The sequence below is a fragment of the Lepidothrix coronata genome, unplaced genomic scaffold (genome assembly GCF_001604755.1).
Source record: "Lepidothrix coronata isolate B3197 unplaced genomic scaffold, Lepidothrix_coronata-1.0 Scaffold78, whole genome shotgun sequence".
Taxonomy (NCBI): domain Eukaryota; kingdom Metazoa; phylum Chordata; class Aves; order Passeriformes; family Pipridae; genus Lepidothrix; species Lepidothrix coronata.
The window spans coordinates 3,462,226-3,474,681 of record NW_016690258.1 but is presented as its reverse complement, the minus strand read 5'-3'; the positions used below and the strand labels follow the sequence as shown (position 1 = coordinate 3,474,681).

General features: G+C 43.7%; 1 protein-coding gene across 1 annotated transcript in view; it reads right to left on the bottom strand.

Annotated features, from left to right (window-relative positions):
* Window positions 1–12,456, bottom strand: part of FANCD2 (Fanconi anemia complementation group D2) — a 36,271-nt gene that overhangs the window by 10,530 nt on the left and 13,285 nt on the right. Inside the window, exons 17-30 of the mRNA XM_017819852.1 lie at window positions 11,884–12,015; window positions 9,760–9,867; window positions 8,019–8,128; window positions 7,628–7,685; window positions 6,804–6,929; window positions 6,416–6,489; window positions 6,187–6,327; window positions 5,117–5,217; window positions 4,702–4,817; window positions 4,395–4,503; window positions 3,707–3,805; window positions 2,806–2,915; window positions 1,717–1,863; window positions 504–620 (exon numbers count right to left, since the gene is read on the bottom strand). Of these exons, the coding sequence (XP_017675341.1) occupies window positions 504–620; window positions 1,717–1,863; window positions 2,806–2,915; window positions 3,707–3,805; window positions 4,395–4,503; window positions 4,702–4,817; window positions 5,117–5,217; window positions 6,187–6,327; window positions 6,416–6,489; window positions 6,804–6,929; window positions 7,628–7,685; window positions 8,019–8,128; window positions 9,760–9,867; window positions 11,884–12,015 (1,548 nt within the window). The remainder of the gene's footprint in view (window positions 1–503; window positions 621–1,716; window positions 1,864–2,805; window positions 2,916–3,706; window positions 3,806–4,394; window positions 4,504–4,701; window positions 4,818–5,116; window positions 5,218–6,186; window positions 6,328–6,415; window positions 6,490–6,803; window positions 6,930–7,627; window positions 7,686–8,018; window positions 8,129–9,759; window positions 9,868–11,883; window positions 12,016–12,456) is intronic.

The following is a 12,456-nucleotide window of genomic DNA, read 5'->3' as shown; positions in this document are numbered from 1 at the left end:
ACTGAGCCCATCAAGTTGTAGTGAATTTCTCATAGTTTAACAGTGGGAAATGTGTTTACTTTTCTCCCGAAGGCATCAGCAAGGAGTCCCTGCGCTCAGGGGAGTTTTTCTAATGCAGAAAAAAAACCAGAAACATGGATGCAGCAGCTTCTGCTGGCTGTGGCAGCCATCTGGCCTGCCCAGCCTGGGCTGCTTCTTGAAGCAGCCAGTCTCCCCAGGGAGGGCTAAGGGTCACTTGAGTTTTGAGGCTACAAGACCATTAAATAACCCTTTGTGAGATATGCAGAGAAGGAAATGCTGCAAACACTTCAGTGAGAGCAGTGGTACACAAGTCTCTTCTGAAAGAGCAGTTGCTGCACTGGCACACAGCTGGGCCTCAGACTTCCATTTAACTGTCAGGTGAAAATAATTCTGAAAAACATCTCTCTCGGGAAAGGCCTGGAGGCCTTTGGTGTGCTCTGCCTCAACCCAGGCCTGGACCCACTGCCTGCTGCTGTACTTGCCTTTGGAAAGGGCACTCTCCTTGTGGAGCCTGAGGGCAGCACATGCTCCAGCTTCCAGCACAGGTCATCCAGAAGGAAGCAAAGTTCAGCAGGCCCCAGCTGCACAACTTCACGAGCCTGCAATTAAAAGAACAGGCGATCCCAGGACCCAGATGTAACTGTAGTGCCTTGAAGCTCAAGTTCACTCTCTCCATTTTCCAGTTATGACTCCTGACTCAGTTAACCTCGGGAGGGACCTGTTTGGTACATGCTTGGGTTTTATGGCTCCCCAGTGGCACGTGTGGGACATTGGTTCTGGTTACAGAAAGCATGAAGCCACCCTGACATAGTTGAGGCAACGTCAGGACAACTTAACTACTGACAAAGAACTGATTTATATACATTGATGTTGAAAATTATCTCCTAAGGATAAAAAGAGGTTTCAGCCCAGAAATTTACCAACTGAGTAACAGCCAAGAAGTAATTCGAAATAATGCCACATGGCTCAAGAGACCTGTCAAAGTCTTTCAGTTGGAGGAAGACTGCATGCACAGAGAGAGCTGTCCTGCAAGGGCAGGCCAGGCTGTGCTCCAGCCTGCCATGGCCTTTTCACATTTTATGCATTTTACTGTAGCCTGACAAAATGAGACTCCAGATGGACTCAGCCTGCCTACAAATAGGTAACAAAATGAAGCACTTCTATTTTCCACATCCCTAGTGATGCAGTTTTATATAAGCTCCCAGATGATACACAGGACCCTGCTCTCTGACAGCACCTCCATGGCACCATCCCACATTTGTGCTGTTTCCAGTCTCCTGATGCCTTGAGACATCTGTCTTTTTGCACCATGGGCTTTACTTAGATGTCATAGGTTCTTTTTGATAGGCAAGTGGTCACTCAGTGTATTTAACACCCTGTGGCTCAGCAGTGTTCAACATTAAGGCCCCTTTCTTTCCATGAGGTCTATACATGTTATACTGCATCTTTCTCCTTCTATGCAATATTTACGTCACTTTGTTTTTAACATTGCTACACTACATGTCTGCTCTTCTCAGGAGAGTCCTCTTTTCCTCAGTGCCTTGAAGTACTTGGCTTTCTTTAGGGTCAAATGCTGTCCTCGTTCCCGGACCAACACATCTTAACACCACTTAAATGGAGCAGAAAGGGCCAAGGCCTCCGAGAGGTGCTGATACACAAAGCCTTATCAGTGTGGCTTTAGGCTGTTCCACTCACCTCCGTGTGCATCTCTGTGTCCAAGACAGACTTGGTGAGCAGCCCACAGTGCAGCACAGTGAACACCTCGAGGTCCAGCTCTCGGAAGTACGGGCGATAGCTCTGCAGCTGTGCCAGAGGATTTCCTGCCTCTCTGTCAGCAGCACTCTGCAAAGGAAATGGCAGGAGTAAGGTTGCAACCTGCAAGACTTTTGACCTCAAATAAAGCTTAGACGAATTCCTTTCCAAACTTATTTGAGATTCTGCTTATTCCCTGTAACTTAAGTGACTTTGTTATCATATCTGACTCAGTTATCATCTCTGTGCAATAGCACAGGAGAAGTGTATTTGCCTGGCTGAAACTGATAAAATGGACTCTGAATAACATTTATTAGTAGCACTGGTAGACATGGGAAGTTATGGGATGCTTATGAGATCCCAGCATCCAGGATGCTGAGCCCAAAGCTGGGCACACTTCCCTGGCTGCTCTCTTTTAGACAGCACAGATCTTTCATTCCAGACATGGTAACAATACTGTAAGAGCTTATTCAAAAGAACAAGAAATAAAATCCAGTTCATTACATGATAGGTTTGGGAAATAGTTCTTAGCATGTGATGAAAATGCATAATTTTAAAGATGCTTCATCATGAATGCATTAATTAAATACCTCAAGGAATGTTTGCAAAATGAGCACCCATGACTGAAGCAGACTAGAACAGCAGGAAGGATGGTCCTTACCAGGGTTTGCATTTTCCAGATTCATCTCACAATTTCTGACCTAAATCTAGGAATGGCAGGTTATTGCAGTAATTTGAGAGATGGGATGCTGTCTTAAACAGAAACCCTCCATGGTCTCAATCAGAAAGTAACTGATAGTATTATTGATAATCCTGCACTCTGGCAGTGCCACACTCCCTGGTGGAGAGTGGTTGGCCTCTGCAGGCACAATTTTCAAAATTCTGAGGAGAGGCACATGCCAGAAAGCAGAATTGAACTTCATCATGATTAACTTTTGAAATGAACAACCCCTCTCTCAAAGCTCCTGTTTATGTTCTATGCCACCTTCCCTAGCCCATCTTCCCTGCAAGTCCCCAGGGATATACACCTACCTTCTCCAGCTCAGAGAGCTCAGTATCAAGCTGATTTCCCTCAGAACTATCATCCACTTGAGAACGATCTGCAGAGCTGGCTTTGCTGCCATCAGCCTTCTTTTTCCTTCCTTGAAGAGAAAAGCAACTTCAGAATCAAAGGCTACACTGTGCTCTGCACTAGACAGCACTTGCAGCCAGGCAAACAGCACAGCCTGTACTTTACTGAGCATTAAGAAAGCATGGAGCATGCACAGGTTGTGTCATCCATAGCCAGGATCACAGACAAAAAAAATAAAAGAGTCAAATGCATTTGGGGTTCCCTCATAATCCCTTCTCTTTTACAAAGTCACAATACGAAATTAAACCAAGTCTCACTGTTCTCACTGTAGTTTAAGTATTATAAAGTGATTGCAAAAATGAGTGGAACATCATCTAAAAAATGCTTGAACCAAAATTTAATGCTTCTTCCTCAGACACAGTATTGAGAAAGGAAGAGGACCTGGAAGAGGAAGATGACACAACTACAGAAGGGACTTGCAGGGATGCCAAGCCAACAGCAGAGTAACTCATTGAATCAAAGCCACAGGTTCAGGACCATGAACCCATCAAAGACAGAACTTACTGCTGCAGAAGACACTTTGGTAAGTGAAAACAATCAATAAAAACCCCAGATTTTCACTGTTAAACACTATGCATCTGCTTTCCCAGGAAGACAGACTATCCAACACCTGTTTGGTGTAGGATATTTTTACATCTCCACTTCAGCTGCAGCAGGAGTTGATGAGGTAAAATTTCAAGGTAGACAACACTCTGCCAGGAATTTAGTGCTTCACACACACAAAAATGCAATGGATGCAGTGCAATACCCCAGTTAACCCCCATCACATCTCTTTGCTTAAACATTTTACACTTTCTTTACCACTCCTTTTTCTCCCTGGACCAGCAGCATTAACGGATGGTGCGGCCTCTGGGGCTTCGGAGTCAAAAGTAGCTGGTGGTGGGACATAGCCAGGGGTTGCTGGAAGAGCCAAAACGTAGAAGTGGGGTTAGTTCAGCTCCTGAATGACAACATACAGGCAAGATACATATCCAAAGGAAATACCATACATTTCACTGTCCTGGTGAATGTCCCTGTTTTTCTGCTGCAGTGCATTTAGCTCCAATTATCTTTATCATCGCCAGTCAGAACTGTCAATCAGTATCTTGGTCTGGCTGAACTCTGTGCCTGATCACCACTGTCCTGTCTTTTTATCAAGTACTTTCTTATCTGTATTTCAGTGTAACTTCGTGATCATCTGTATGTGCAGGCATGTGCTGCAAGGACTAAATGCCAACTACTGGAGAGATCTGTGCAAGTAAATGTGAATGTTCCTGTGCTTGTGACTTTAGAGTGTGTAATTTGTGTGCTCCTCACACAAGGATGAGGTGATTGAGAAGGGCGGTTTGGACTTGGACAAATTGAAAACAATATCTCTGCATGCACCAACTCTTAGGCCATTGTAAAACTGCAGTGTGTGTTACCATAGACTTCCCCCCCGATGTCGAAAACAATCCCTTTCACTTCACAGCAGGTACAGGCCCAGAATGTACAAATGTTTCATACTCACCTGCCAAGCATTTTCCCAGCACATTCTGCAGCTCTGTGATGTTCTGTAATCGAGTCAAAACTTTCCCCTTCATCTCAGCATCCTGTTGCTGGCAGAAGGCATTTACAACCTAGAGACACAAACCAAACTCACTGACTTAGGGAGATTTGTAACCACTTATACTATTGTTTCTTTTCTGAATAACATTCTCAAGTCTTGAGTAAGCACACAACACAACACAAATGAGCTGTGCAATGAGGTCCTGACTGCAAACAAAGCTCTGCAGCAGCCCATAAGAACATGGACATAACTGGTGCAATCTACTCACCTCACGAAACCAGTTGACAGCATAGAACAGGAGTGAGCAGAGAAATTCCCGTTCCTGTTTGGACAAAGAGTCCAGCTTTCCTTCAACCTCCAGGTCTGTCAGGTACAGGGGACAACCTGGCAGAGAGTAAGAAAAGTACACATTGAACTGTGTTTGCTACCCATGCTTTGGTCTCTGCATGGACAAAGTCTCTCACCAAAGTCTGTATCAATTCCAATGCCTCTTTGGAGTAAGCCCTGTCAGCCACTCCATCCCCAGACAAACCAGTTGTCTCCCCTGCCTCTCCTCCACTGTGTGGGCACAGAACATCTCAGCCTCCTTCCCAAACTGCACAATTCTTCCCACAGCTACAGGAAGTCTTTGCAGACCTGGGACAGGAACAAGCCAGACTCCATACAAGGTCCCTTTCCCATACCTAATAAGGCATCAATCTCCTCCAGGCTTCCACTGTTTTGCTCTGCAGTGTAGAGCCTCAGCAATCGGAAGCAGGGTGACAGACATATGGGTGACACTGCCCTGGGGGGAAAAAAAGAAATGGAGTGAGTCCTGTGTTTTATGTATCTCCAGAATGCCCATCACTTCTCCATTATGTCCTCTGTCCTCCCCAGGCCACCTTGCCTGTGCCTTCTATTTTGCTTCTTGCAAGTCCCAGCAACCCAGAGCAGAAATGCACTGTGTGGTTAGAGAAAAAATATAAAACATTGGTGATTACCAGTTTTCTGGAGAAGCATATAAGGGCAGAAAAATGGCTGTAATGAACAAAAATGGGGTCAGATTTATTTCTGGTGGAAACCAAAAGTTGAAGAATTCAGAAAGAACTGTAAGAAATTGTGCACAACACAGCTATGACCAGTGGAGAAATTTCCTTGGAAGTTTTGTAGTGTGGCACTGCTCACATTCTCAGGACAATGAACATTTTTCCATAGATGCCTGTAAAATAGCTATATTTTCTTTTATTTTAAAGTACTTGTGTCTTTTTAAAAGCACAACTGAAATCTCAACAAAATCCTATGATAATAAATTACACAGGCTGAGAAGCTGCAAATAAAAAAAAAGCCTTGTGTAACCTTAACGATCCTATGATTCTACGATGCTTTTTAACTTTGATGCCCTACTGTTTAATTCCTTTTTTATTTCTTATGTGCTTCCCGTTCCATTTTCCAAAGACAATGCCCTTATTTCTCAGTCAAATTTCATTTTTGGCTGCATGTTTGTGGTTTTAGCACAGTCTACCCACATGACTTACCCACAGTCACCTAAACAGCCTGAGCCACAACAGACTGACAGTTCCCAACCAGCTTATGCCTCTAGACCTATCTGAATATGTGTAACAGCAAGAGAAGGAAAACAACACTGCAAACTGATAAATTCTCTGACCAGCTCTTTATCAGGCACTTTGGGAGGCAGGGCTGTAGCAGTGAAGTGCACCAAATGAAAACAATTATTTTACCTTTACAGTCATCCCACAGATAAACGTCAAAGTACCTTTTACTTTGGCTACTCACTCCACCAGTGACCCTGCCAAGCTCACTCTGTGACACCAGTGGTAGGAGGTTAATAGCAATTGCTTCCTGACTCTGATCTTCATCCAGATTATACAAGGACTTCACTGGGAACAAGAATGAACTGCAAGGAAAGACAGAGAAGCTCTTGCTGACCACCTCAGCTCTCAGTGACAGAAACATTACCAATATTTTATCTGTGATTAGCATACCCATCCACTGTGGGGTTGAGATCCACCACAAAGTCACTGGGAAAATCCTCCACCAGACTCTTTCCAAATTCATCCTATAAAGGAAGGAAAAAACCTGCTCAGCAAAGTTTAAAGTTCTTTCAGATTCTACTTTTGTCTATGAATCTTAACAGCATGCTTAATTTCCTTTAAAAGGCTTCCCTGTTGTCAGGTAAAAACTCACATAAAGGAAGCTGTTAAAGCACAGTGAAGAATCTGCCACAATCAAAAAAAGCCAGGAGAGCAGAAAGATTATTTTTTGTATCTGACCAATCTCTTACAGAACAAAAAAAGTTCTCAGACTGGAGTGAAATCCTCAAATCAACTCTGTCCTGCCAATGCCTGAAGAACATGTTTCTCTATAACCTACCAGGAGCTGCAAGTCCAAATTGCCCTTCTGCTTCTCAATCAAATTGGCAAGTTCATCATAGTACAGAGCCAAGACCTCTGGTCTTTGCTCACAGCAGAAGCCCACAAGGTCCAGCAGGGTAGACAGCTGAAAGGAGAGAGAACAGTGTGCAAAAAGGGTAATGTTAAAGGTCCAACTCAGGCTTCAGTCCTCTTTACATTAATTTATTCTGAGGCACATCCAAAGCTTTATCTCTAGAGTAACAGCCCATGGTGAACGTTCTTGCAAAGACCCAGTTTTAAGAAGGAACATGGGCCTTTAGGGTCTTGACCCAGCTCCCCCATGAAATAACACAAAAGAGTCTGCCCACAACCACTGATAGAGTGCCACCCTAGAAGAAGGTACTTCAACATGAATTAAGGACAAAGGCCAAGGCTAGGCCAACCCTGTACAGCAGAAATACTTTCTCTAGGTGGCCTGAAAGGCACAGCTGCCAAGCTCAGAGGATGGCAAAGCCTTTGGCTCACTGAAGCAGATTGCCCTGTTTCTTTCCTTTGTGTTTGAAAATAACAGCTGGAGAGAAGACTTCCACTAAATGGCTGCAGTGTTGCTTGTCCTGGACTAGCAGTAGCAAGACCAGCAGGTCCTACCTTAATACAGACTTTTATTTCTCCAAAAACATTTTTAATAGACTCTTGGCTCTGCAGTCAATGTACAAGAATCCAGGTTCAGGAAAGGTAGTTCCCAGACCCACACACTACTTCAGTTAAGACTGTGTTTCCAACACCCCTCCTTGCTGGCCATACCCTCCCTGTCTCCCACAGTGCCCCATTCTTGGCACTCACCTGCCCATCACGCTCACTGTTCAGCTCTGGTCTCTCCAAGGAACCATCTCCTTCAGTCCTGAAAGCAATTGATAACCTTGCTTTTGTGGCACAACACTCAAGAGACAGGAAAACCCATCACACACACAGGGCTCTCTCTCCAGAAATTAGAGAATTATGCGTGAAAAAGATGGTTTCTGGAACACATGTCTTTAGGAAAAGACATGCTGCTGTTAAGACACAGGTTATCACCTCTAGTCATAACTTCTGAAAACCATTGACACTCACCATAAGCCTGATATCTGTGGCTGTATGTGCATGAGCTCAAAGGCAATGCACTCTTGACTTTGTTCCACTCCAGGTTTGGTCTGAATTGAAAGTATGTTAAACTCTTTGCTACGTTCTCTCTCACCTTTTTAATGCCACGCTGCCTATCATGGTAACAGCACCAATAATCCCCATTTGCTTGTGGTTGGGAACTGTGCTGGAGAGCCATTTCCTGATCACCATATGCATGTCATCCTAAAAAAAAGAGACACAGATAACGTCACCACAAAGGTACTTGTGTACATCACTCACACTTCTATTGGTCTCTTCATTTAATGTCATCTCCAAAGGCTACAGGGGATGGTTTATTGGGATTACAGCTTTGCAAAAGCAATGTGCATTCTGAAGTTTCCTTTACTATGAAAATACTGGTCCCAACTCTAGCTAAGGATGCAAACAGCATTAAAAGTGATTTGCTTTTACTTTTGTCTAATTACTTGGATTTTAGAAGTACACAGAAAAGGCAAAGAGGAAGCTGGCTCCCAGGATATTAATTTCTTTCATTATGTACCCCTGAAGTCTTTGGTATCTTGGAAGACAGTGTCAAGTTGCCAGCCTTGGATCTCCACAGTTACCAAGTCTCAGCTCAGAATAAATTCTAGAGCTTACACTCCTCCCCTTCTTTTCACAACTTATGAGGGTGTCAGGCAGAACACTTCTCCCTGATGGCAAGTCCTCCTGGGCTGCACAGTCCTGTGTTGCCAAGGCAATTTTCACAAGTCACACATATGAGAGATGTGGGGTAGGAGGTGGGGAAATCACTGAGGAAAGTACTTCAGAAAGGAGCTAAACCTGCCACACAACTGGAAATTTAGGCAGTGAAGAGCTCCAACTTAACAGAGCGGGAAGGCCTGAAATGACTATAGACATGCTGTTTTACATGCCACAGACCAATTGAGAAGAAAGGAAGAGCAGTTTTCCTTTACAGTCTCAAGTTGGTGTGTGCAAACATACCCACAAACTATGCAGGGACTCAAAGAAAGACAAGCAGTCCTAATTTCTAAGAGCTGAACTTTATGAATGGGAAGATTTTAAACCCAGACATCTCCATTGTGAAATAAACGTCTTTGAGACATTTCTTTATCTGATCACTGCTGTGCTCAAGGAGTCAGAAATCCAGACAAAGGTATCTGATACCACCATTATGCTGCCACTGAGTCACACAAGGCATCCTGTGCAAAATAAATATGAATTTAGACAAACCACATTTGATAGCTTCTTGTGTTTAAACTAGAGGTTCAAAAGGTGTGAAGTCTGCCACTTCACAGCAGAGTCCTCTGCTCTGGGTAGTTCAGTTCTTCTAATATGAGGGTCTTTGTTGTCTCTGGTGTGCAGACATTAAGCAGCTGAATCAAGACGAACATTTTGGGGAAGAAGCTGAACTCTGCTTTCTGAATGCCTTCAAGTGATGGAGAAACAGAGCTTGGGAAAGAGGCTGCTGAATTTACACTTTTACAGGCCTTCGAGGCTCAGCTGGACAAAGCATCAGCCACCCTGATATAATGTGAGTGACAGTCCCACTCGGACTGGGATGTTAGATTTGAGGATGCCATCCCTTCCACCACCATTTCTAACAACTCTACCTTTCTCAGACGTGCAAGTAAAGAGGATCTTTCTGGGAAAGATGCAAGGCACAGTCACTGTGATAAGTCACTGGAAAGTCTGGAGCTGCAAGCTGGCTTGCAGCCACTAAGAGAGAAGAGAATTTTAAGAAGAGAAGGACATCCTGACATCAATCACTGTTCATAGATGAGACCACTATTTAGTTAATCTAGCAAAAGAACCAATGCACAGCCTGAACAACTTTCTGTTGTGTCTCTGCTTACCTGAATATAGCTGCCTTCTTGCCTCTGGCTGAATGCCAGTGTGCTGAGAATGTAGAAGAGCTTTCGGATCTGGCAAGGATTCAGTTTCTGTGTAGAGTCCAAAATAGTCTGTAGGAGAAGCCACAAATGAGCTCAGATGTATGAAGAATCCCTTTCCATATTCTCAAAAATACATCAATTGTCAACCTCAGGGAAGACTATTTGCTTTACCATTTTTGTATGTGCACAAAAAAGCTACATTCAAATTAAATACACATAAATGCCAAACTATTGCTCTGGCTTTAATTATGGCAGTTCATTTTATCAGAGGCTGAATGGGAAGAACAGCTCAGCTACCCTAAGCATTTTAGGAGTGCTCAGCACAATAGCACAGCTGTTTATCTTCTATCACAGGTCTGGTCCCAGGATTAAAAGTATTTGACAAAATTAACATTATGAATTTCTTACTAATATCCCCATTACAAGCCCTGTAGCAGTCAAGTTGTTAACGATCTAGTTTGAATTTTCTCTGCTGGGCTGGCATCTTCAGGATATTTCCTCTGCCAGTGCTTCAGTGAAAAATAGTCCAGCTGTTTCCAGAGGCAAGCTAGTTTTCCTACCACTGACAGAGTTTTTCATTGCCATTATTTTTCTTCTACTAGTGGCCAACCTAAAGCAGGATTTGGAACGAGGCATCGAGTTTGACAGAATTAAATAACCAGTTTTGCAACCCTCAAGAAAATTCACCCAGTTTTAAGATTAAGAAATAGCTGTTAGAGGAGATGATTCATGCTAAGATCTGCATGTTCTCTCTGTGATGGAGAGGTTTCAGCTCAGTGTCAAATAAGCCAGGCACCTGCAGCTCTACAGACCTTCAGAGGTAACTGGCCAGTGTCTCAATCACCTCTGAGATGCAGGTCATACACTGTCAGCCTTGAGGTGTGGCCAGAGCACTGATTAATGTGTTTCACATACCAGCTTTGGTAACACATCAAAGATCACCCTGTAGTAATCATAATCTACAAGTGATTTGCCAGCACAAGAACATGCAAACAAGGTCAGGAGGAAGGTCAGGAGGAAGGTCAGGAGGAAGGTCAGGAGGAAGGTCAGGAGGTCTTAGTGGACTGCTGTGAGCAAGAACTCCCCATCACACTTCTGACAACACATTGCATTATGGGTAGGATTTCAGGTTGCCTCATTTAAGGACTACTTTCAATCCTGAGTCCTTATCACATCTTCCCTCTGCCAGGAGGCAAGCCAGTCCCATTTCTTTCTGTTATACCCATCAAATGTGTGACAGATTGCACTGCAAATTCTTATGGTAGATCTTAATGTCCTTTTAGTATATTTTAAGCAAGTAATTTACATTTAACAATCAACCAGGTAAACAGTAAAAAGTATGTAGTTTTTCCACAGAATACACAGAAACCAAGAGGGCATCAAAAAAGGTTAGAGGGGTGGGGGATTCCCACACTCATCCTCTTCAAGAGTTCTTAAATATAGAGTGTCCTTAAGCTACAAACCACCACATATGGGGGAAGTGTTCAGGTAAAGTATTCTTACATGTTTGCCTTTAACTGTTTAGCTCTTCCCTCAATCTCTACTTTTACTGCTTTTGGAAACAGGTGACTGGGCAGGTGTGACCCTGCCTGTCATTCTCAAAGTCAACAGTCCATTTTTTTTCTCCCTATTGAGTACTTTCTTCTTTTAAATTTTAGGACATAAGTCTTTTTCCACCCCTGCCAGGAGTTTATCTTAGGATTCAAATACTGGGTAAAGTACTGTCAGTGTTTCATTAGGTAGAACAGGCATTCCACAGAGGGGGCAGGTTTTTGCCAAGTATTTGAAATAGTTCATGTTAATAAAGACAGCATTTTCCCTCCATCACAGGCATCATTCCATGCCTTCAATTTAAGCATTGTCCATCTCAATTTCCCCTGCCAAAAAATCACACACAGTCCTGTCTTACAGCTCACACTTTGACAGGAGACATTTGCACTTCTGACCACTGCATTTCTCCAGGCAGTTTTACAGGTACCAGTTGTTCCAACACCTCTGTTTCAGAGCAGCACTGACCTATTCTGGGCCTGAGGCAAAGTGGTGTAAGGACCCCGAAATCCAGAATGCCCCCAGAAACACGGGTACCTTCACGAAGGCGGCGTAGCGCATCAGCAGGGCCGTGTGCAGCACCACCAGGTCCGTGAGCACATCCAGGGAAATGTCCAGCTCTGTCTCACTTCCACTGCACACATGAGTCACCAGAGCAGTCACAACCTCCTAAGGAAAAAGCCCCCAGAGGAACCAGAGTGAAATACCAACCAAAAAAAAGGCTGCATTGCTCTGTTCCGACGTGATGTGTTGCTCAAGTACAGACAGTCATCCTGAAACTCAGTCATATTATTCTAAAGCCCTTTTTGGTTTGCTCTTTAATTCTCAATATCCACAATATTGACTTTCTCCATGAGCCTGAATTTTATTCAGTTCTAAAAGCTCCCATGATTCCATAAAGCAGCTCTTCCCCAATTTTTGCCTGCCTGTTTGTGAACACTATCACAGCTTCTGCTCTTTGCTACAGCACATCTGATGACAAAAATCCCCCCCATTTTCTTAGGCACACAGAACACTGCACCATAACCCAGGTGGACTTCAGCAGTTCGTGTCTTCACAATCTTTATCAACAGTAATTCAAAACTGGCAAAAGGTTCTTATGGCCTTACT